Here is a 25,171-nt window from a genome sequence, read left to right as displayed (position 1 = left end):
TTATTTCCTCAATCCATAAATATGCATAGTAAAATAAAAAAAGACAGAGAAATTTGTTGCAATCTCTAAGTTTCTGCTTAAATGTAAATCTTAGATACAATAAAACATGAAATATTTTATGTTGCTTATTTTAGACTGCAGCAAAATAGTTTGGAGGAAATAACTGAAGGAAAATTTGTGAAGCTCCTATAAGCAGGAACAACAAAATTTAAGAAAGAGAATGAGCACAGGAAAGGAAATGGGAGGGAAGCAACAAAACCTGAACATTAAGAAAATCACACTAGAATAGGCATGTAGTAAGTATAATGCTGAAGCAAGATGTCCTGGCATGGTACACAAAAGACTTTTAGTGTCTTGCTGAATGGTTCAGCCAAAATATTGTTGGATCTGTGGACAAAACTTTCCAGCTACTAAGCTACTTGTCCAATAATTCAAAGTGTAAGGTCTACTTTTCAATCAAATGATATTTTAGCAGCATACCTTCTGTCTGTTGGTAGAAGGTAGAGTCACTGCCACAAATGCTTCCTTCATTCTCAAAGCTTCCTTCATACAAACTTCCTTCGGCTAAAAAGGAGGACAGAATCATGTGTTACTATAAGAAGTACCCATTAACAACCAAGGCATTATTAGATCAGAACATTCACTTAAGATATGGTGGCACTGCACGCAGTGAGGGACAACTGGAAAATTCTTGCTAGCTGTTGCTGTTGGATAAATCATGACTGCAGCAGCTTTTGTACAAAATATGGCACCTAGCTTCACAGGGTGACTGCTTTCATATCAAAGACTTCTCATTCATTTGGAATAGAAAAAACTATTACTACAGTAAAGAAGATAAAAAGAAGATACCAGGCATAAAACTTACATGGCAAAAGTTAAGTACAGGGAATTTGACTTTACGATGACATTTGGTGTAGAAATAGATTCTACATTTTAAAGGGTAATGCTGTATAAATAAAGCAAAACCCAGACACCAATACTAGTATTTATCTTCAAAGGGAACAAAAGGTTTACCTAACAGTCACAGGGATAGCAGAAGAAAGTTAGCAATGACATTTAGACTCAAAGGCCTTCCTTAGAAAGGTCTCACCTGGACTGCACCTGCCACTGCAACTCATCATTGTATCATTCACACTTCCATTCAAGCACCCATTCACTGCGACTATGGTTCAAAAAAGGCAATACATCATATAAAAGTTCAGAAGCATCCCTGGCCACAGGGATTTTTACTTCCATTGTCCCACTTCTGCCTTAACTGAAACAAGATTTGCTTTTCCTCATACATATTCTCAATTTTTAAGGAAACTTCTCATGAAATATGATTTTTGTAGCCAAAAAGGAAAAAGACGAATAAATCACAATTTAGTAAATAGGTTGCTCATCCCTAGAAGCTTTTATGTCAATTTTCATGATAAACACCTAAAATTTCCACTCAGGACTAGACGCCATCCTATATATTTTCAGAAAAAGACAAAGGAAGGACTATAGAAAAAATTACAGTCTATTTACAAATTTTGAAAGAATTACACAAATAAATTATCTGGTCCAATAAATCCAATAAATGTCAAATATTCAGCTAGTTGTGTTCTAAGTAACTTGCTGAAGTTAGCAGTATGACACCAAGCTCCACTGCTTCAAACCTATTTTCTCACTCTAATCACTCTTCTGTGATGGTTGGAGCATTGGAACAGTATAGTTAGGAGTGAATTGTGTCTTCACTTAAAAGGTTGATGCCAATACTTTATCAGTATCTTTTATCTATTTACAAATATCGACACAAAAATAAAATGTGGCCAGTTTCAGATCCTTAAGTATGTAAAGCTCTAAGTAAGGAAATGTCAGTTTTGGTCAACTTGGACACTGAATGTATCTCATGTTAATCAAATTTTGCTTCAAACACTACAGGAATACACCTATGGTCTAATGTTGAACGCAAAATTATTTTCTTATTCTTTGACTATTCAGAACTGTGAAAAATTTGGGGACACAAGCTAGAACATAAACTGCAATTTACTTTATAGACAGTTCTTCTGCATCAATGACACAATTAAGATAAAACATTATTTGAATTCTTAAACAGCTCTCTAGACATTTCATCCTTTTCTCTTTCCACTGAGGTATTTCTTTTGCAAACAAGAAAATTGTGTTTAAAAAACCCTCTTGAAATAATCTCAGAATTTCTGTTGTCTCAGCTTCTGTGTTAAAGTAGATAAGAATAAATCTTATAAGAAATCAACACAGCTGTTCTTACCTATTGCATCAGGACAAAGTCCACTCTCCAGTCTATGCTTCTTGTACAAGTTCTTTAGGACCTTGGCACTTCCGAAACACTTAAAGCGGCTTTTGACATTATTATAGTACCAATCCAGAGACTGGGTCCTTAGGAGCCTAAAACAGAAAAATAAACTACATATTTGGAATGACTGTACAACAAATAAAAGTGGGAAAAATATTTTAGGCCTCAGATCACAAACCTATTAATTTCTGGATACTTTCTTTATTGTTTGTACTTTGCAAGTGTCTGGTATACTACAGCAAGGAGAAAACCCATTTACTTATGGTTAAGCCATAAGTAAATATCTTTTTCACATTACTCAAGGGTTTATTTGGTTTTGGTACTATCAGACTAGGTGGTGCCCCCATTTACATTATATTGCTCAGCTACAACCTCCTAAAAAATACAAACAAGCCTTGGAGCACAGAGCTTAAAAATAGCCTTCATTTACACAAATTTACAGATAAAGTAAGAACACAAGCCCATAAATGTGCCACAAACCCCCTCATTTATATAAAAATGCATCACTGCTTTTATCTGGGGAAAACAATAGAGTAAACAAAGCCTAACAGAGGACCTCAAAGCAGAATGAGCTGCAGTTTGCTCACTCACTTTCCATAGGAAGCATCACTGACAACAGCAATTCATCTTAACAGACTTGTCCCCAGAGCTCAGACACTTTATAAAGATATACTGGCAAACTCTGTATTGTTTCCATTGTGGCATGTGGCAACTTGCTTCACCTGTTCCTCCTGCAGTGCATGGAGAGAACCTGTGCCACATTCCCAGGCAAAAATGGCCTCAGGTGACCGCAGGGTGACCCAATGCAGACCTGTACATTTCCTGCTGAGAGTGTCACTGGGGGGGATCCTAGGGTTCCACCTAGGATAAATTAAAGCTTATTTATTCTTAACAGCAGATTTAGGAGAACAACTGGCTAATGCCAGTACCCAGTGTCAACATATGAGCCAGTAAAGAAATTGTATCACCACCAAAAGGGCCAGACTCTCAGCATTTCCAGACTTCAACATATTTAGATCACTTAGCTCCATTTTTTAAACCCAGGGCCCTGTTGAAAAACAAAATAACATTACAGTCTCACTGTCACCTTTACATTTTCCTTCAGGGACTCTGAACTTTTCTTTGCAAAGTGCAAGGAAAGTGACAATGCACAATTTTTGTTTTGTCACCTACTGACAGACTAGAAATGTAGTTCTTAATCAGCACCACCAAACCTCAGGAGATTCTCAGTAACAAACAAACATGCTGAGCCTGGGGGTTCAACTAAATGTTTCCAGTCTGGATTCAGACTTTTAAGATAAAAATAAACATCCACTTCATGAAAAGCAGAATATCATGATATAGTCCACTTTCTGGTGTCTGTCATCACCAGAAAGTGCTTAGTAGCAAAAAACAGCAGTGAGAAATTAAAAATAAAAATCACTGAAGCCTATCATATTCCAACTGTGAACCTTAAAGTTTCATTAGCTACTCTATGGAAGACAACTGAAGAAAAAGCTCATAGTGGAACAGAAGTCTATTTTTTCTGCATTCTGTCTCAGCAAGTAGATGCAGGAGAGATGTTTGCAGATAATGTAAGAATATTAGCCCTTTAATATCTATTTGCACAGTAATATCCCAAGCCTAATTATGGTTCCCAGGAGGCTGATTAGTTCCAATATTCACCATTCTACAAATATCACTAACATGTGACAAGGGCAAAAATCCTTTTTTTTTTTTTAAAACATCTTAACATGTGGCACACAGATGACTCTGATGAAACACAAGTGTGCAAAACACAAACAATGGGAAGGGTGCCTTGGTCTGTCTGTGAAGTACAGGGTTTCTGAATCTCTATAATGTTGCCACCAAGAGATCTGCTATGATGCCTGTTCAAGACCTGACCCACTGACCAAAGCCTCGCTGCTGGCACACTGATTTATCTGAACAGAAGGAAATTTCCCTCCCAAATCTGCAATTCCTTGGCGTTTTGAGAACCTGCCTCCTTTGTGGGCAGGAAACAATTGCTCTTGTGTAAACTGCATGGGAATACCGTCTTCTGCTTGCTGAATTTCATTCACTTTTGTCCACTGAGTTTCTACAGAACCTGACAGGGTAAGATTTCAGTCAATAGCAGAGAGTCATAATCATAATGAAGTATAAAACAGCATGACTGGGTTGAACTGGCTTAGCAGGAGCTATTGACCAGAAAGGACGCTCTTCTGCCCAATAAATGCAGTGCTCTCCAAGCTGTCCACAAAAAAGTATTGCAGCACCATCACCACTAGGGGACTCACAGCACTGGGAGTCCTCAAATGCATTGTTTTAGAGCTCTGAAGATCCTTACCAACTCCCTCAGCATGTTTAGCAAGTAACTTCAGCTGCACTAGCTTAAAATGCTAGTAATCTTGGAAGCCAAATAGACCAGGTTCTTAATATTCAGACAGAGTGATAAGATTTAAAAAAAAAGAGAGAGTCACCTATCTTTGAATGCTCTGTGTGAGTTAGGATAGCCAGTTATGAATGCTGACATGGCAGCCTGGGAAAACAAAAGAGGTGATTCATTGCAAGCTTGCTTCCCCATCTTTTTCCCTGTGTCACCATGTTTTTCTGGGTTTGATCAATATTTTTTGTATAAATGCAGAAAGCTAACAGCACTGGTTGCTTGAGGAGGTGAGAATGCTTGCAACTAAACCTGGTTTTTTATTAGTAATGATAACATTTTCTGTATGTGAACTTCGGAAGAGTCAAAAGGATAGAGATTATACATCTCAAAGCAACTGTGAAAAGAGATGCTTGCCTCTTTGTACTAGTTAATCTGGTGTAAACACAAGGATTTATTTATTTATTTATTTATTTAGATTTCCTCACTGCTGCAGGATTAACACTTTGTGAGTAATCTAATCATCTCATGCTTCTCTCCTATGAGCTGGAGAGCTACCAACACTCCAAATCTATGCCTAGGTCCTGAACACGTTTTATAACAGATTACAATGCCTCCTCTAAAGCTTTTCAGCCTCTTAACTTTCAAATAAGTCACAATGTCCCTGCTGATTCCTCCTACGGAGAAAGGATTTGGAGAAGAGAGAACTTCTCTTATAGATACTAAAATAAAGGACTCACTCAAAAGAGAAATAAGAGCATTTCCACCTCATTTCAAAATCCTTTAATGCTGACCTATATTTTAAAGCTGTTTGCTGCAAAAGCGGTCCATGAGTCCAGAATAATGAAAGTCTATGACAGTGCTAGCATTAAATTGTTGGAACGAAACACTTCCCTTATTAGCTTTAACAGAATGTGCACGTTCTCTCTGCGAAATAAAAATTCACATTTAAAGGATATTATTTGTCTGCATTTTAAAGAAGCAGGACTGGTTGAAGCCATCTTTTTGCTCTTTCTGTGAAACAAAGACTGTTCTGTCTTTATTGATAAATAGCTTAAACACTAAGGACATTATTTACATTATATAATATTGCCATGGATTTGAGTTGCATTTTGAAGTGCTTTTGGCAGAGGACAATACTGTGATTTTAAAATTCTGTCTTATTAGAAAGTGTGAAAGCCAGGAAGATGCTTTTGATTTAACACTAAAATTTGAACAAGTACCATAAAGCTCCTGTCTCTTTTTTAGCGCCACAATGTGTTTGTCTTAATCAAGCAGCACCATAAGAAAAGGTTAAGCCCATTAAAATCTTTATAGTTTTTATCCAGTACACTTCTCACCTCTTACCCAAATAGTGAAGTTCTAGCATTTCCTTCAGGAAAAAAGTACACCAGCTATATACTGGGAAGTGGGAACATGAACCACCTTCCTCATTATTAGTGATGATCAGAAGATAATCATAAAAGACATCACTCACACAGTACTCAAAACATAGGAGATTCCTTAGTGACTGATTTACCAGTTTAATTCTTTTTTCTTCTAAAAAGTTGAGAGGTTTTACTTGGTCTAAAGGCAATATGAAGCTTCTGCAAGTACTTTTCTCTAAAAGGTAGTACCAATTTAATATGTATGACCTTAATCTCTATTCATGATACAAGCTAGACTATGAAGAAGTGCTTTATAACAACATTTTCCCATGTTTTCATTTTCCCATGAACTTTGTGAGAAGTCCCCCCCCCCCCCAACCCCAAGATGAACTAGTCACTTACTGAGCTGTGGTCTAGTTTCTCTAAGTCAGGAGGTGCTTCCTGAAATCTTACAAATACTTACTTCATTTGTCAGGGTGAACATATAATCACTTGGATTTTCCTTGCTACTGACTTTCATCGGATAATGAAGCCTCCTTTTTTAGCTTTTCATACCTGTGTTAAGATATGTTCCATAGTTTTGTGTTGACACTCAGGTCGTAAACTATTCTAGTCCCTCAAAAGCCATCCTGTGCTTCTCCAGCTGTGCCCATGACCTACTACAACATCCAGCCTCAGGTCACTTGAGATCTGCATTCAGCAAGTAATTAGTTTCACTCAGGAATGGAGCTGCTTTACAGTTCTTGGACCTTTTTACTTTTGTGGATGCAACAGTTTTTTAAAATTAAGAAAACTTAAAAGGCCAATCAAACACATCTCTGAAATACAGGACTATGCACAGGTCAGAACTGCTGCTCTGTGGGAAGGCTCCAAAGCACAACACAACCCATCAAACTTAAGAAATATTAGAAATGCAAATTGTCAGCAGAAAAGCAATATCAATGTTTAGTTTTCACTCTTTGAAAACATTCCCTGGGCTCACTGAACTGCCTGGAGGCCCATCCAGGAGCAAAGTGATGGAAGGGGTGGGAGCCAGGAGAAGAATGACTACGGAGCTCTGTCACAGCTGGGACACCAGGGGGACATGACTCCCCAGAGCAGACTTGCTTAGCCATTTTCTGGGCTGGGGAAAGAGCCATGCTTCAGTTAAACATCCCTGCCTTTAACCCTGATGTTCCCCCACAGATGGGTGACTGCTGCTGCAGGACTGACATCCTTGAAGCCTTGGCCCCTCCTGTGGAGCTGTACATCCATCTCCCCCTGGCTGCAACAGTGCCATGTTATGCATCAGTGCTTGGGAAACGCCAGCTAATACAGACTAAGATGTGACAGCACGCTGCCTGTCACAGCCCCTGCCACGGGCTCTCTCCCTGTACTGACTCACACGCAATATGAAGCTCAAGGCCTTTGTTTCCATTTCCCAGCACAAAGTGGCCTCAACCTGGTGCCCCAAGAAACAATTAAGATTTAACCTGTCACTTCTAATTTACTAGTTTTGGAGTAAAATTGCTTCAAACTCAACATCCTGAACTATTTTTTCTCTGCCAATAGCAATATTTGCTTTCTCCTTTGGGCTGATATTTTAGAGCTTGTAATGTACTGCTCATTATAAATTGTTGAATTAAAGGTTTTCAGTTCCTTTCAGTTTCAGTGAAATCAAACCTACTTCCAGGTTCACCTTCATTCCCTTCAGGATGAATCACTATAACACAAAACCACTACACATATGAATATCCTACCAATGCTAAGTTCTTTAAAAATCAGACTTAAAACCCCACATATATTGAGAAAGTTCAGCACCCTGAAGCTCTGAACAGGAACTTTAGCCGAGCTCATGTTATTTCAAGAGGGCACTTACCCTGATTGTTTTGCATCTATCCCCTGCTTATGAAAGGCAGCTATTCACACAGGAAAAACATTCCTATTAATTCCTGTTCCTAATAATTTATTCCAGCAGACCAATTGTTAACATTTTGTGACACTTCCTTCTCATGCCTTAAGTTGAAATCTAATTTATTTTCTTCTTGGTAGCATTCTTCAGGTCACCCATCTCTCAAGAAGTGCTGTTCCAGAAAATTTCTTCCTCCAATTATCCACAGCAGAGGGCTGCACACAGATTACACTGTGACAGGTTAAAGTACAGCACAATGAGCCATGCAGGTGGGTCACAGGAAAGGTCACATCAGGGCACAATGAATTCACTGCTGTGCAGTCAGCAAAATCCAAGTAACAGCAGAGGGGAGACTCTCTTGGGTCAAAGCACCTACCCCAGAATGAAAATTATCTACCCCACTGAAGACATCATCTGACTTTCTCACAAGGGGAACAGAACAACTGCCCATGTCTCTCGCAGTGAAATCATGACTTTCCTGTGCAGCAGACATGAACATGGCCCAGTAACTGCCCTGCAGGCTACAGTCAGTTAATTATCCAGAGAGCTCAACCACCAGGACAGTACCACATAGGGCATTTCCTAAAAATACACGTCCTCCTAACCATTGAGAAGTTCACTGCTCCAGTTTGGGTTTTTAAATTTCAATGTGGAGCAACACAGAGGAAATAACAAATTAAGGTCAGCAGAGAGGAAACAAAGATTTGTTTGTTTACAAAAGACAGCAGTATGTGCAACCCTCAAATTGGTTACTGTCTCCTTTACCTTTGAAATCAGCACTCAAGAAGTTGGATGAGGGAAACAGAATAGGTTTTACACAGAAAACCAATATATACTTCATGAATGGAAAGAAGACAAAAACTTGTAACAAGTTCACCTAATGCTGGTTATTAAGGGAAGTATTAAAACCTCTACCACCCTGGCCCTTTAAACCAAGTCTCAGTGCCTTTCCAAAGGGAAATGACAAGGACTGCTCACAGCAGCATGTGCCAAAGTGCAGGAATCACTTGCTGTGTTATGAAGCAGGCCACAGTAAGTGATAGCTGGTTCATGAAAATAAGATGGTGAGTCATAGTAGCTCAAATAAAAGGCTCACCTAGCCTTGTACTCTGTGTCTGGCCATTGGAAATGACATGGAAGAGATGACAGGAAAGCTTCTGTAAGCAGAGACTCTGCCTTCAGCACACACTCAGCCCTGCTCAGTTCAGGATTCTATGCTTGACATTACAATAACCAAAGCCTCTAAAGACACATATGGATGGACTTATATTGCATAAATTTGGCTATACTTCACCTGAATCTAGGCATACTTCTGGCCCTCTCAAAGCTCTCTGACAATCAGAGTCTGCAGTTACTTTCCATACAGGAATGATTTGCCTTTCTTCACTTCAACATCTACCTCCTAATTCTCAGGATGCCCCATACATGCCCTGACACACAATGCTGCAGCAAAGCCGTGTAACACCAGCATGCAAAACTGGGAGAAAGCTTTAGTGAAAATACAGGCATTGTAGAACAGCTGAGGAAAACCAGCAAGTAATGTGCTGGTTTCAAAATGAGTTAAAGTTTGTGTAGAATCACATTTCCCTCTACTGAGTAACATTTCAAAACTCACTAAAAAAGCAGAAGTATCTTAAATATGTGGAATGCAAAATCCACTAACACCTTCTCCATTCACAGACGTTTCTCTGTACCATGGGTTTTTGACTCATATGCCCAGTGGTAGAGCGATCTAATCTACTCTACGTTAAAATAAACCATGAGACTGCTGATCCTTAAACACATCATTCAATTATTGGACAGTAATCAGTATGTAAAAATCAGGAGTAAAGCATGTGCCTCTAAAAGCCTTTTTGAAAACTAGAATGGAGAAGACACAGTGCCCCTCTTTTCAGAAAATCACAGACTTAGACGATGTTTTATTAAATAAAATTAAAAAAAAGAGAAACATTGATTGATATTTGTAATCTTTGTGCTAGTCTTTCCTCCAGTAGGAAAACAAAAACAAGAGTAAAAGCTGTCAGCATTTAACTAAGCTATTTTGCCCTATATTTTCCCTGTGAGGCTATAGGTCAGCATTCCCTGGCTCACAAATAAATGTGCATTTGACATATTAACATGACCTGCTGCTCACAGAAAGCATGTTTAGTTTTAGGGCAACCCAAGTGAAATACAGATTTCATAGCAGTTATTAAAGGCAATTTTTAAAAAGAAGAGGGTTTTCAAACCCAAGTGATTCACTGTAATTTGGCTGACTATAAACTCCAGGAGTGACAACATGATTGTGGAGAGCTAACAACAGTTAAAACAGTGACCTAAGAAGGGGAAAGACCTCTCTTCAGGCATCTCCCAGCAGTAAAATATGTAAGAGGCCACATCCAATATAGCTCCTGACATTATCTCAGCATGAACTAATAGAAGTTTGCCATAACAACCTGCTTATAAGGACGTTTGCCATGTCTTGCAGTCATTAGTGAATGCTCTTTCCCCATTTTTGCCTTGTAAAGTGAGCCTCAGTTAACTGGTATTTATTTATTCAGAGCTGACTTGTGAACTGTAAAGTTCAAAAGGCTGCATTGCAGGGGAGCTTGCAGAGAGCTTGCAGTACAAGTTACTGCTGCTTTCAAGCCACCCTGGCAGAGCCCTAGGCCATAAAAGAAATGGGATCACATTGGTGTTCACCTTGCCCCCAAACATTATGAGCTACACCTCTATCACTCCCAGCAGATATACAGGCAGCCTGTTCAGAATGACTGCTGATGCTACAGAGCTCCCCAGCCATCCACTGATGTTTTCCTATCCTAATGTTGAAAGGTTTTCTTAATATTTAAGCTGAATATTCCTTGCTTCTATTTAAACAAGACAGTTTAAGATGTTTGCTCTTTTCCTTTTTTCTATTTTTTTTTAAAGGCTAACAAATCCTGTTTCATCCCAGATCGTGTTTTCTAGCCATCTAAGCATTCCCACTGTTTCTCCCCCTGGGATGAGTAAGAAAATACCCAAGTGGTCTGTATAGTTCTTTAAATACAGAACCAGAACAGATAATCTGAGACCACAGCAGCACTCTTTCATGAACACCAAATATGACTGTGGGGATGTGACTCTGCACAGTGCAGTCCCAGTGGATGACATCCCACACTGAGAGCACCAGATATGCCACCCTGATCCTGAATCTGGGCAACACAATGCTGTGAGTCACTCATCCCTCAAAGTCTTGCTGAGACTTGAGCCATAGAAATTGCCAACTCTTTAGATAGAGCCGGTCAAACTAAGTGAAGGCTATTTTCAATCCACCTCTTCTTTGAACCTATAATTACAGGGGTGACACTTTAATAAATAAGGTTTAAAGTGTCTCTCACTGGCACTGAGTTGTTAACAGACTTGTTATTGATCAGCAAATGACTCTGCCACATAAGAGAACCATGAAGCCTGTCCTTCACAAGGAGCCTTATGGTCATATCCATAACACTACCAACTCAACCTGCACAAAAAGCCAACTTCTCTTCATCTGACTCTGGCTTTCACTGCTGGCTTGGTGTGTAATAATCCCCAGATGTTACTGCCAGCCACTGTAGATCATGCAGTGGCCAAAACCAGTCTGTAGTCCTCATCACCACAGGTGTGAATGGAAAGAGAGAACTTGCCCCCTACTTTTCTCAGCCCTTCTGGGTGTTTCATTCAATGCCTGGAAATTTCTTCCTCACCACACTGCCAAGTATTTCCCTCTTAAGCCTTTCATTAAAACGCAGATCTTTGCAGAGGTCATTAATATTACCTGTCAACCAAGATGAAAATTAAGTAAGTAACCACTGGATATTTCAAACTGAATGGAAACAAGTCCAAATCCCTCTGTAAAAGCTGGAACACTCAGATACTGCACAACTGAAACATTCAACATGTTCTCTTCAAAGTGCTTTTTTCAGGATACATTCCTGACATTTGTATATGATCCATGGAATTTATGCATGATACAAAAATCATACAAATAAAAAATATTACCTCTGAAACAATTTTCCCCCCTTAAGTAATTTCACCCAGAAATTTCATGTATTGCAAAATTTTTGTTTTCCTTCCTTTTTCCCCCATCTTAATTTGCAATAAAATACATTTTCAATATTGCAGTATTTTTCAAAGGAAAGGAATTTTATATCCTGGCCATCTGGTACCAGATACCTTCCTAGGCAAATCATAAGAATTAATCAATACTGCATCATTACTAAATTTATGAGACTCCCAGGCACACAACATGCTAAAGCAAATTGCAAATAAACACGAATCAAAACACGTTATTACAGCTACACTGAACACACATATATTGGCTCTCCATGTCATATTTGTTTCTACTTGCTACAATGCATCAGTCTAATTGTTATTTCAGATTTCTGAAAGAAGCCACACAAAAAGAACAAAAATCCACACTGACAGTACCTCAAAATGAATGCATCCTGCTGCTTTTCTTAAGAAACAACAACAGCAACAGATACTCATAAATTCTCAATTGGAAAGACATTCGTTTCCTGCTGTGCTATTACTACAAATTTATCCTTTGCTTACCTACCTACTGAAGTGAATGAAAATTCATACGGAAACCTTATGTAAATAAACTTCCAAATGCAGAGAGCAACATCAACACACCCTCAGGAACATCTGCTCATTGAACTTTACATTCACGCTACTGAAACAAAAATTATTTATAGTCAAAATACAACTGAATATAAATGGCTACGAATAAATGCACCATTCACCCACATGAGAAATGTTTTCCACAGCCACAGCAGATACCTAATGAAACTACAGAGCATAAAGGCACTTTGATTAGTTACTCAAATTACCTAAGTGAAGGCTTTTCTTTCTGTAAACTTCATTTTTAATCCACAGATTCTTGAAAAACAGCTGAAGAACATTAAAAGTAAGGTCGATGAAGCATAAAAATTTTCACAAAAGAGATACAAACTCTGCTCCATCAGAAAAAAATACCAGAGGATAAACCATGCAAATTAATTCTGTAATCCTGATTAGAAAAATACGCAGGGCTTTTAATATAGGGCTCAAGAACACCAAAAAGATAACAATCCTCTGCTTGAAGGGCTGTTTCTGTTCTTATATTTGGAGAAAGCTGTGAACAAACAACTGTGAAATGCCAGCAAAGATGAGAAGATTCATCTCCACGCAAAATCAAAAAGGAAGCTGGGCTCATTGCAAGACTATTTAGGCAAGAAAAAAAAAGAAGGAAAAAAGAAGTGAAAAATAATTTTAAAAAATACTTTGCTGGGGTGCGAAGAGATGCAATTTTAGTTCCTATCTTTTGTACTGGTTACCTCACCCCAGAAGCCCAACTTCTGCTCGAGTACGCTGCACTGCTTTTTTCCAGGAGCTGTGCACACAGTGACTCCACCACCCCTTTGTGAGATGACATACTTGGCGCTTTGCAGCTCCACAAGCAACAGAATAGCTTCAGGAACACACTGGAGGCACTGCTGTGCTATCCAGCAGGAGCATGACACTTCCAAATCCTCCCATGCAGGTCCCTAGTTGGGAGGTGTAAGGAAACTATTTCCTTGCTACCCACCCTCCTGTTGTGGTAGGAGGAAGAATTAGATGGAGTGATGTTGCGCTCCCAGGACAGCAACTACCCAGACAAGATTCAGGTGTTTATCCAGCAGTTCAAGCAAGGAGATTTCCTTGAATTACAGTGAAAAATGGGCTAGAAGTAGAATAGCTGGCCAGCCCCAGGAGGTGGGCTCACTGTCACTGCACCTCAGCAGCTCTTCTCAAATAGACCAAGGGCAACCCATCAGAATCTGCTGCTGTGCAAGGGTACTCTACTGCTGTGAGCAGCCCAAGCACCCTGTATGTGCCTCCTAAGTTACTTACCCCCCCATTTCTGCTTTTCTATTTGTTGTACTACTTCTGCATGGAGCTCACTGATTAAGCCTTTAAAACACCCAAGGCATGACTGTTGGGATTTTTTTTTTATTTTATAATAATTTGTCTTTCCAAACCAACTCCACTGCATTTTAAATGGTGAGGTTTTCTGGGTTGCACAGAAAATATTTTTAGTTAGAAGCTTTATTGTGTAAGCTGTCTAGCAGTCTGACAAAAGCTAAATTCCAGCTTACGGCTGAAAACCGAAGGAAAAATTCCAAAGCCTATATAAATTATACAAATGAGACTTTAATCCCAGCTGGCCTTACTAGCAGGGGCTGTACATCTGGGCACACATACAAATATACTTTTCATATGGATTTTCGGTTATTTGAATAATGAAAAATGAAAAAAAAAATCCAAACCAAACTCAAATCGCTATTTTTATAAATGCTTGTATCAGAGTAATAAAATAACCAAGCACAAATTAGCCAGACTGTCAGAAAACTACAGCTGTTTTTCAAAACTGTTCCTGCTTCTGGGTAAAACTGATCAGTTGTCCAGAGGATTCACTTCCCTAACAGCAGAAATCTTCAAAGCCGTACAATCCTCCTGCCTTCTCCAAGGCAAGTTAATTCTCATCTGCACAAGGCAGGGGGTATCCTCTTAGGGCCACCTGGCTGTGAGAAGATGCATGCGTGCGTGATACCAGCAAGTTTGATCAACTAAGAAAAAATGGGAGGAACTAGAAGAATCAGTGTACGAACAGGAGGGATGGAAACAAGAGGAGCTGCAAAGCTGCCCTGGTCATGAACAATGTCGATGCCAATGTGCAGTGTCCCTTTGAGTCCCTTGGTGCCAGTCTTCAGCTGCAGGCAGTGAATGGAGCACAAGCATCAAAGCCCTCCTCAGCTACATCCACGAGGCTCAGCTGAGAAGAGCCCCTGCTTCACTCACAGAATAAATCCACACCAAGAATTTCTAAGTTCCCATCACACTGCAAATAATACGTGGCAGATAAAGGATTTATGTTATTTGGCCTAGACGTCTCTTCCTGCTTTATCTCCACGAAGTATCACTACCACAGATTTTCATGTTTGATTAAGGGAAACCCACAGAAGTCATTTAGAAGAATAACGAAATCAAGCTCTTTCTAGCATTTTTCCAAACATGTTGCTTAAGCCCATAGTGCAAAAAAGGGATTTAATGCAGAATTGCTGCATAGAGACACTTGCGTAGCTTCACCTGGCGGTGGCAGAGGAGATCCCACTGCAATAACAGGAGGTATTCTGGGCATACACACCCTGTGTGTGGTGACCACAGCAAGAGATGGGGCCAACAGAAGCCATTTCTCATTTCTGAGACATTGTTTACTCTTACCTCTACTTCAAAGGAGACAGAATTTAGGCCAATTCTCAAGCAGAACTCCTCTCACAGAGAAGAGAAAATTGACAGCACTTTTTTGGGGAAGCAATCCTAACCACTAGGATCACCCACTGAGCAGGCTGGTTGTAGTCTGAACTACCAGCTGCTAATATGGCTTATGATAGAGGCTGCCAAATGGCTGCTGAGCCCCAGTGGGTTGGAGACAGAAGGGGGTGCATGTCTGTCTACCCTCTACAGCTAAAGTAGATGCCTTAAAAACATGAAACTCTTCCTTCTCTGCACATATGTGGCACTTTCGTGAGTCACTGTGGGCAACGCATGCTGCTCCCTCCTTTTTGTTGTCATTGTTTTTTCTCCATTCTTCTTCCCTTCCTTGGGGCAATGCGAAGGTAGGACAAATTACTTGCTTGCATAACTGAAGACAAATTTGCAGAGTACTAGGGCAGGCAGACAGAAGGCAATGCATTAAGAATGTTGCCAGTGTATGTGTTGGCTCATTAGCAAACCAACCTTCTTTTAGGAGGTCAGAATACAAGAACTCACCAGGCCTGCAGAACCAGGTATATGAAATATCCAGTATATATAATGCTTAAATTTTATCCCACAGAGGGTGCAATTCTGCATTTACCCTGTTACAAAGACAGTGCAGGTGCTTAAGTAATTTCCATTACACAAATACCCACGAGAAAATAATTAAATGACCATTATTTAAGGATGTTCTTATGGATTGGGCACACATATTTTCAACCAAAACAATTGAAAAATTATTTTGGGCACAGAAAACTATTAAAAGAATCATATAAGTGAGACACAGAACAGATTACTCTTTAGGATGACAGATTAATCTATAAGGAGTCAGATGGATACATTAAGTCTTGTAACTGTGTAAAGAAAAGTAAAAAGATAAAACCAATTATTTCTTGTAGATATGAAACAAACAAATAAATATAGACTACTCAAGGGTATTCACCCTCCAGTTTCCTTTAGTTGTGATGAACTTTCATTAAAAAAATATTCTTTCTCATTTCCTTCATAAGTTCATTTTTGAAAAAGAGTACAGACCTTATGAGTAGAAATACCAGGGAAGGAGGGAAAACACAAAAATCAGGAAAAAACCACACTTGACTCTGAGTTTGAAAATGGCAAAAAAAAGTAATTCTTCTCCACAAGCCCCCAAAACTGAGAGGCTGTATTAATATAAAGTATCAGGAGTATCTATCTACTTTCAGCAGATTAAGTGAAATAATAAAAGGATCTTCACAGACATTTGATTCCTAGAATGAATCATACCTTGAATAATGACAGGTTAGTAGTGCTGCTTTAAAATATTTGGGTATTATACATCTAATCCATCTCAATACTATTAAATAACACAATCTGAGATAATAACAACAAATACTCTGCAAGCTGCAACAATGGGATTACTTATTAAGTATACTGAAAACAAAAACACAGATAGTGAAAACAGATTTTCCTGAAAATGTCTAGAAACAGAGTTAAAATCAAGAACTTCTTTAATAAATAGTAACCAAAGTATTTTTTCAGGTCAGAGCCAGCTACTAATCCTGTGATACAATGGATGATCCAACTCCTAATTTTTTTAGAGGTTAACTCTGTAAGGGAAAAAGTGCAACAATTCTGTGGTAGGCAAAGCAGCTAGTAAAACTATTTTACATATATCCTATTTTTATATAACATTGTATATAGTTTTTTACTACTCTTTACAATCTTTACAGGTATATACAATATAACACAATTATTTGAAACTTACTACCTCATTGACAGTAACACCATTATTTTAAAGCAATTAAAGTCTCCAAAAGGCAGCCAACTAAAATCTCAAGTAGTAAATAAAACAAAGGGCCAAATATCCTTTAAATGCACTGAAACGCCAAAAGACTTGCTTCCAGTTACTTTGGAAATCAATGAATTGAGACATCTTGAATCTAAGGCTTGTGTTTTCCACACAAGTTGACCTCTCTCCAATTCTGATCCAAAAAACATTTGTCTTAAAGCACCATTTTCATATCTGCAATTTGTTCAAATTAGATGTTTTACATTAGATGCTTGTGTTGAAGAGAAAAGTAAACCAATACTCTCAAAATCTTCACGCATGAAGAACTGTGAGTGAGATCAAAGGGTCGAATAAGAGAGTGTGACAATGCATGCAATCCCCTTCCAAATCCACTAGACAAGCAGCATATCTGAACCTGGAAACAGCCCTCAGCCAAGGATTTTGCAGATTGTTTAGTTAAGATACACGGCAAGAATGATTAATGGCTCAATATACGACGGCAGATGCAAATCTTAAAAAGTCATCATCTGCATTAAGCCTACTTCGCACTGCTTCTGTTCCAACAGCTTCACTACTGTGCTCCAAAATATATCAGAGCATTAAGACATTCCTATTTTACAGCCAGGGAGTCACAAACACATACTGTGTGTCCCAGCAAAACTCCTGACATGCAAATCCCTCTGTGCGAGGCTGTGTGCCCTGTGGCCCAAACACTGCCTTTATTCTCAGAGGATTTGGGATGACACAGAAAAAGCTCCATGCCCACACCTGAAGGGTTCTGTAAGGTTTCTCATGCTGCTTCATTCAGAAAAGACCATAATTCCTCAAGACAGCAATTATCAATGGGGAAACTTTCTAGAAATATTTTTGGTTACTATGATCAAAAAGGCTCCATTTCCCAAGACACCACAGTAGCAGGAGTCAGGTCAGCTTAGCTGAATGCTTTTAGTTATATTCCTTTTTTATAAACAAGACCATCACTCCAAGTTTAGGCTTATTGAAAATTACGGAATTCTAGGCTAATTGAAAGCTCCATAAAGTAGGAGATTTCAGTAGAAAAGGGAATTGTCGTCCCTCCTGATACCACCCTTGGATCTAATGTCACCTCTCAATCCACCTGTAGCATGTTGCTTTGAGGAAAAGCTTTCACAATGAGTCTTTGATCCTGTTTGAAAATAATACTTGCAGAAATTTCTGTGTATCATTGATATTCAAATGTGTCTGCCACTGTGCCAGTAAAAATTAACTTGGTAAATTAACATCAGGACTCTGCTTTAACCTTTGTATCACCACGTGAATACAGAACAAATCAGCCACAGTAAGTCACTGGCCAATACATGGGGACATGAGGATAGCAAATCGCCACAAAAACCAAGTGAAGGTACTGACACTGTCATTTCAGACCATTCAGTACAGAAAAGGATTGGAATTTCCACTCCACTCTAAACAGTCTTTTCCAGACACCCACATGTGAGCTGTGAGGCACAGGGAGGGAGCACACGGACACTCAGCACAACACATGAGCGTGTGTTGTGCAGCACCACAGCACTGCAGCAGCTCTACACACGCTATTCTGCAGCTACAGAAGGCACATTCAAGACTTGCCAAGCCAAACTACTGCAGCCATTATCACATCACTTCAGCTGGGTTAGGTTCTCATCACTCAGGGCTTGCACTTAGTGGTTATTTAGCATAACTACAAAACTTAATTGCTAGAGGACCCAAGTTTCTCACGGTGGGATTTCATTTCTGTTAACCAAACCTCTAACAACAAAGGAGCAATATGTGGCTGCCTTTGAAACTGAGTCATTTCAGTAGGAGGACAGGGAAGATGAAGAGAATATGGAAAGATTTTTCCAACATTAAGTCTTCAAACACATCATCACCCAATTTGCACAAATGCCAGCCACTGTTTTTGGCAGACTACATGGTGTCTTGTTGTATTCTACAGCCAATTTGTTGACTCTAATTAGCAATTTGGGAATAGAGTAACAAGAAAAGAGAAATAAAAAATTAGAGTGTACAGTGCCAGTTACTATAGTGAGACACACACTCTTTCATTATTATTTTTTTAATGTAGCTGTACAGAAGTTGCATCCTGCTGTTTCTTTAAAACCAGACACAAGCAGTTCCACAGAACAGAACAGCATTGTTTACATTGGAAAAGACCTCTAAGATAATTAAGTCAAACTCTTAACCTGACACTGTCAAGTCCACCACTAAACCATATCCTTAAATGCCCCATCTCATATACCTTCAGGGATGGTGATTCACCCACCTGGCAACCCTGGGCAACCTTCTTTCAGGGAGTCCCAGAGTGCGATGAAGTTTTCCTTCAGCCTCCTTTTTTCCAGGATATGCAACCCCAGGTCCTCAGGCTCTGTTTGAAGACTTGTGCTCCAGACCCTTCCCCAGCTCTGTTGCCCTTCTTTTGACACACTCTTAACACCTCAAAGACTTGAGACTGTGATGATTAAGTAAGGAAAAGACAAGAGGCACACCTGTCTGTTTTTTTATTTTCTCTGTTGTACCCAACCTTCTTTCAGGGATATTTAGACATAAAGTTCCAGCAGATGAAACCTTTTCTATACACTGTTCAAAATCCTTTCCTCCACAAACAGATCTTTTGTGGCCTTATGCCAAATTTCTCCTATTTGAGAGAAAGTAATTTTTGTCACAGCCAGAAAACTAATAGTTCATCACCTCTCTTCATCCATCTGGCTGGATGTAGGGACTCATGCTGCCTGCAAATGGTCCGTTTTGGCTGAAGGGGAAGAAGCAGTCAGAGTCACCTAATATTCTCAGCTGGCCATTGCTCCAATGAATGAACTTTCAGCTGGCAGCTATGACTCTCCTGAGGATTTCCGAAAGCCCTGTCTGCCTGAGCAGGAGCAGCAAACAGTTCCACGATCTCTCATGGCTCCATGGAGGCTCCTGTTTCTCTCTGAGTCTCAGGTGCAAGACCTTGGTGCCACTTCTCTTTGTGAGCTGTGGCTAGAGAGCCATTGAAGAAAAGCAGGCTCCTCTCTCCTTTATGTATCACAGGCAGCAGATGCCTGATACAGGAGCAAGCAAAAGCAAGTCTTAGCCTTCCTTCAGGTGTGTTTTGAAGAGCATTTTGCAACCTCTGTTCCCTTTACAGATGAAGGGGGAATGTGATGGCAATCACAGAAGTATGAATCAATGCACCTAAAAAAGATGGGTGAAGCACTTTGGTATGAACACCCACCTCAAAATGTTTCTGACCAACTTAATCACACTCATACTGACATTTAGACCTCGCCAAATGCCCTGCAACATTTACTCTTCACTGTCTTCATTGTCTAATGCCAAAATAATCTGACAGATGCAAAAAAATGAAAGGAACAACTGTCCCTGCTTCCACCACTGCCTTTTCTCTACTCTTAAAACTCACATTTTTTGTTTTTGGTAAAGACAGCTGCTATCACAGCTTTTGTTGCTGTCTGAGTGCACGGAACTTGAAGTGGCACAGGTGGCTATAAGACACCCATTGGTGCTGAAGGCATTTTTCATAATTTCCTTCTCAAAAAAAGCAAATATATCTTAAACAGCTGCCTTTTACAGAAAAGCAGAGTGATCCAAAAACTTGCAATGGCTTTGGTAAGAACTGCCATTAAAAAGTCACAGATAGAGTGCTTACATGGCATTGATGAGCACATTAAAAAACACAAAGAATGTACAAGTAATAAGAAATTAAATCATACTTTTTATAGGAATATTTCAAATTTGTATTTTGAAAATATTGTATCTTCCTAGTGAAAGATTATGTTTGATTTTGAAACTAACTCAGGACAGTTAGTTTCAGTTATTCAGTTAGCCCTGAATATTGTCTGGTAAGATATTAGTTTCTCTTTCAGGAAAGGAGTTTTCAAGGGGCATATTTAACAAAATCATAGAATTGTTAAGGTTGGAAAAGACATCTAAGATCATTGAGTCCAACCATTACATCAAAACATTAATATTTGCATGATCACAGTAGAATTAGATACAGATCACTCACCAACCTTGAGCACATAAAGAGGCCGTGTAATTACTGTGGGCAGAGCTTCTCTCTTCTCCTGCACTTTCCCTTCATCCTCTCCTCATAACTCAGCACAGCAGCCTCACTGGCAAGCAACAGCACTTCAGCCAGGGGCAGGCTAGCACATCCACTGATAGCTGCATCCCTTGGGCAAGCTCACAGATTTTTGGCATGTCTGGCAGGTTGTCCAGCAGGTGACTGGCAGTGGCTGGTGCACAACAAGCAGGCAGTTATCAGATGGTCTGTCTGAACAGGTAACCTGCCTATTTTGGCTGTCAAACCTACACTCCAGTCCAATGTGTGCAACAGCCCTCACTGAGGCTGCCAACCAGCCACGTTACCAACACAGCAGGAGCTGTGGTCTTGAGCTGGGTAGAAGAGAGGGGGCACAAAGCAGTACTAGAGTATCAATGCAAGCAAGAGTAACAGCTGCACGTCCAACAAGCACGTGCTTGTTGTGCACCCTATTATAAAAGATTTAGGGCAAACCATAAAAGCAGTAAATTTTCACTCTTTGTCAGTGTCACCACAAGCTGTTGTAATGTATTAGAGTTATTGCAAAAGATGGGAATGTGACAAGCATCCATTCCCTGAAGAAGTAAACCAAGTGAGTGCCACAAACAATCATCTGAGTCTTGAGAAAATTTTGCATGCCTCTATGTGCCTGTTCTAAAAGCTCTGGTACTATATAAAAACCTTTGCTTTTTTGAGAGATGAATCCCAAGATATACAGATCTTACAAAATGGGTTTCTTCATCCCTTGAGTAAAACTTCCATCTTGTTTGCACAAGGTGTCCATTCTCTCTGTCATCTCTCTTCTTGGGATTCCCTTGAACTCCTTCCTGACTCATGTCGATGCTTCTGCCCAGACCTATTTCCAGCCCTCACAGCAGGACTAACAAGGTCTAAGTGATGGGCACGTGCTGTGGTAAAGGTGTAATATAGATTCTGAAGGTGAAGTGTCAGAATAGTGAGAAAAGAGGATTGGGTTCACCTGTGCTTGATTTCTTCCTCCATTCCCTCCCTCTGTCTAATTCTTTGGTAGTCCAGCTCAGAAAGGGATGCCCTAAAATCCCTAATCATCCCTCAAAAAAAAAAAAAAAGCCTGTTTGAAGCCTTACTTCTGTGCATTACAGCCATTATGCCAAATTCACATCAACACTTTAGACAACTAACACCCAAAGCCTAGCAAACCCTGCTATAATTAAATGCCGCCTCCCGCCTTGGCTTCAACAGATGATTCTTCCGTGCCTGCCAATTCTTCTGGCTCTTGCTTTGCATCTACTGATACTTTCCTTACTTATCAAAAACTGAAGAACATTAAAAACTGCAGATTATCTGATTAAAAAACTTTTCTTCATTTTAGGGTAACTTAAATCTTTTCACCTAAGACTTAAGGTCTTGGGCAATTGTCAGCAGCTTGCTGGTGACACCTGGTGTCTTGGTGTGAGAGTTAACTGGGGATGGCCGAGGAAACTGGCCACCCACTGCCCCAAATCAGGCTGCCTAACTCAGCTGCTGGAACAGAATGCCCCCACTGCCAGCATGTTGGTAGTGATCTTGAGAAAGGCAGGACAAAAAAATCTACTGCAGGTAGCAAAGAACAAAAGAGATTTCATGGAAGTGTAGTCCAAGCTGAAAAGGAGAAAATGCCACCAAAAATTTCTTCCTCACTCTTTTGGGAGAAATGTGGATTGGCTGCACTTGGTACAGCACTGAATCTGCCAACTAACACGTTCAAAATATTATACAGGTTCATGCATTTCAGAAGGTTACATAGAATTAGTGTCTTTGACAAGCTCGTTACACATGCATTTGCTATGATTACTTGCAGCAAGAGAACTATTATGGGAAACAACGTGCATATCTATTTGGTTAAACAAGAGGTCAGAGAGGAGTAACACAGAGACAGATAGGTTAATGATTGCCTCAGTTCATTAAATGTCATTTCCATGCTTTCTGTCAAAGTTCAGCCAGACTGTTCAGAATAACATTGGGACCATTATTATTTCATGATATTTGATAGGAAGTGATTTGGAGCAGCAGCTTCTGAAATTAATTTCTAAATTGTCAGGTGACCCACTTGTATAGTTTGTAAGGCACTTGTGGTTTCAATAGGCATGAATAGATACACCAAAGGTACAGCTGGACTTTAAAGATAAAAACTGCATATGCATACCCCAGGAAGGTTAATGAGTCATAAATACACAGTGTGTAAAACAAGAAATGTTCTGTGTGACAGACGGCCCTCTGCCCCAGACACCAAAAGACACAAAACAAATAATATGAAAGGGGTTTATTCCTAACACATACATTAGGATTAAGAAACACAATCACAAGATTGCACACACCCTCATCTTGCATATTTGAGTTAGCACTAGAATGCTTTTGCAGACTAATTTGATATCAAATAAAGGGAAAGATGAAGGATTAACTAAAATTTTGCAAGAGGAGTATAATAGACAATATTAAGTAGTCTTTTTTTCTGTTCCACTTACTGCATTTTCATTGCAATCAGAATTTAAGACTGTGCTAGTTTATTGAACTTAAATATAGGTAAAAAGGAAATATTGAATTTGGAGTAAGGATGATTGCTTTACTGACGAAAAATTTCAAAACATTGGTTCTGAAAATCCTTTTTACAACAGGTAAATTTCTATTACGTAAAAGAGGAGACATTTGGAAATAAATCTACAAGATTTCTGTAGAATAGAAATAATGTCTTTACAGTCCTACAGATTAAAAGATATTTCCAATACCAAAGTTGTTCATGTCTTGTTATTCCCAAAGCTTGGCTATTTGAAATAGATGGGTCAGCTTTATTTTTGGATATAGCTGGTTTCTAGAACACCAGGATTATATCCAAAACAAACAGATATATTTCTTCATTAGAAAATGCCATAAAATCTCAGAATGAAAAAACACTCAAATTAAAAAAAAACCCAACAAAACTACATATAGGCTTATCCTCTTTATTCTACATCAACATCTTTGTTAGCATCAACACTAATTCATATTTATCTTGGTGTCATTATGATCAGAACTTCATTCCTGAAACTGCATATATTCCTCTGCCTCAGTAGTTGTCATAAGACACTGCCATAGGTGGAAAATTCACTAAAACTTTTACTGGAGCCTTTGATAAGTAACAATGCACGAAAAGCTCTTGCAGAAGAATGGAAAAGTGACCATCAAATCACAAATTCCAAAAGCTGCCAGTAATGCAAGTCCCAGAGAGGGACATTCTCAAGAAAACATGTTGAAACCTATGTTAGGTGGCAGCAACTATTTATAAAGGCACTTAGACCTGCAGTGCAGGTACAAGGCTATTAGCACTCTCTATAGCAGTATCAGTAACCCAGAAATAAGTGTGGTGGCTCTCCCTAGCTTTCAGTACAACAAGATCTAATGAATTCTTTATCACTTATCACAGCACACCCATTTACTAATCTTCACTAACAGTAACACTGTTTTTCATCTTAGGTGTAAGATAGACAAAGCGAACACTGATGTTTGATGCTGACTTTTCTGGTTCAAACCGAATTGCTTTTGTACCAAAGTGATGTTGCTTGTCCTCCCTTGGTCTCAGGTGCACCACTTCTCCACTGTCATTTCAGACTTGCTCCCTTTCTTTTTACTGCCATTAGACCTGAGTTCCCTTGAGAACTGCAGTTACCAACTCAGCCCAACACAGAGCTGCTGCCTGTGTACCAGGGCTCTTCCCTGTGAGAAGCCAGCTAGCCCAGGGCCTGCAGAATCAGTGGCATCTCTGACTTCAGGAGAACTCACCTACTACACACCATTGATGCAAAGCCCCTGGAAGCCAGGATCATGGATTCTCAGGCATCTTCAGTGCTTCTGATGGATCAACTGTCCCAAAGCAGGGCAAAACACAAGCAGGTCCACCAGGAAAAAAACCAAAGAACTCCAGCAGGTACTTTCTGTCCCTTAATACTCTTCAGACTTGGAGTACCATGCAGTAACAACAGGTTCTTCCTTTTTGCTTTTCTCCTGCTGTCTACGGAGAGGGCATAACTTAAGCATGAGAGCATTATTTCAGATATAAAATCTAGTGGTTCACCTTGGTCAGCAATGTTAAAGTAGTACTTTAACATTGTATTTTCAGCTGTAGTACTTTAACATTGGTATTGTTGTTTGTGGCCTTCC

The 25,171-nt window shown here is 39.4% G+C and overlaps 1 protein-coding gene across 6 annotated transcripts in view; it reads right to left on the bottom strand.

The window, feature by feature from the left end:
* The window catches only part of MYRIP (myosin VIIA and Rab interacting protein), a 209,077-nt gene that overhangs the window by 51,229 nt on the left and 132,677 nt on the right, over positions 1-25,171 (bottom strand). For 5 of the 6 annotated variants that reach the window (XM_064416922.1, XM_064416898.1, XM_064416884.1 and 2 more), the window contains 2 exons: positions 2,252-2,388; positions 481-564 (listed from right to left, as the gene is read on the bottom strand). In XM_064416922.1, coding sequence (XP_064272992.1) covers positions 481-564; positions 2,252-2,388 — 221 coding nt within the window. Of the gene's footprint in view, positions 1-480; positions 565-2,251; positions 2,389-24,793; positions 24,949-25,171 lie in introns of those variants that run through there. The other variant, XM_064416911.1, reaches the window with a different exon arrangement.

Source organism: Passer domesticus, chromosome 1 (genome assembly GCF_036417665.1).
Source record: "Passer domesticus isolate bPasDom1 chromosome 1, bPasDom1.hap1, whole genome shotgun sequence".
Lineage (NCBI taxonomy): Eukaryota > Metazoa > Chordata > Aves > Passeriformes > Passeridae > Passer > Passer domesticus.
This window is presented reverse-complemented; position numbering and strand designations above follow the sequence as displayed.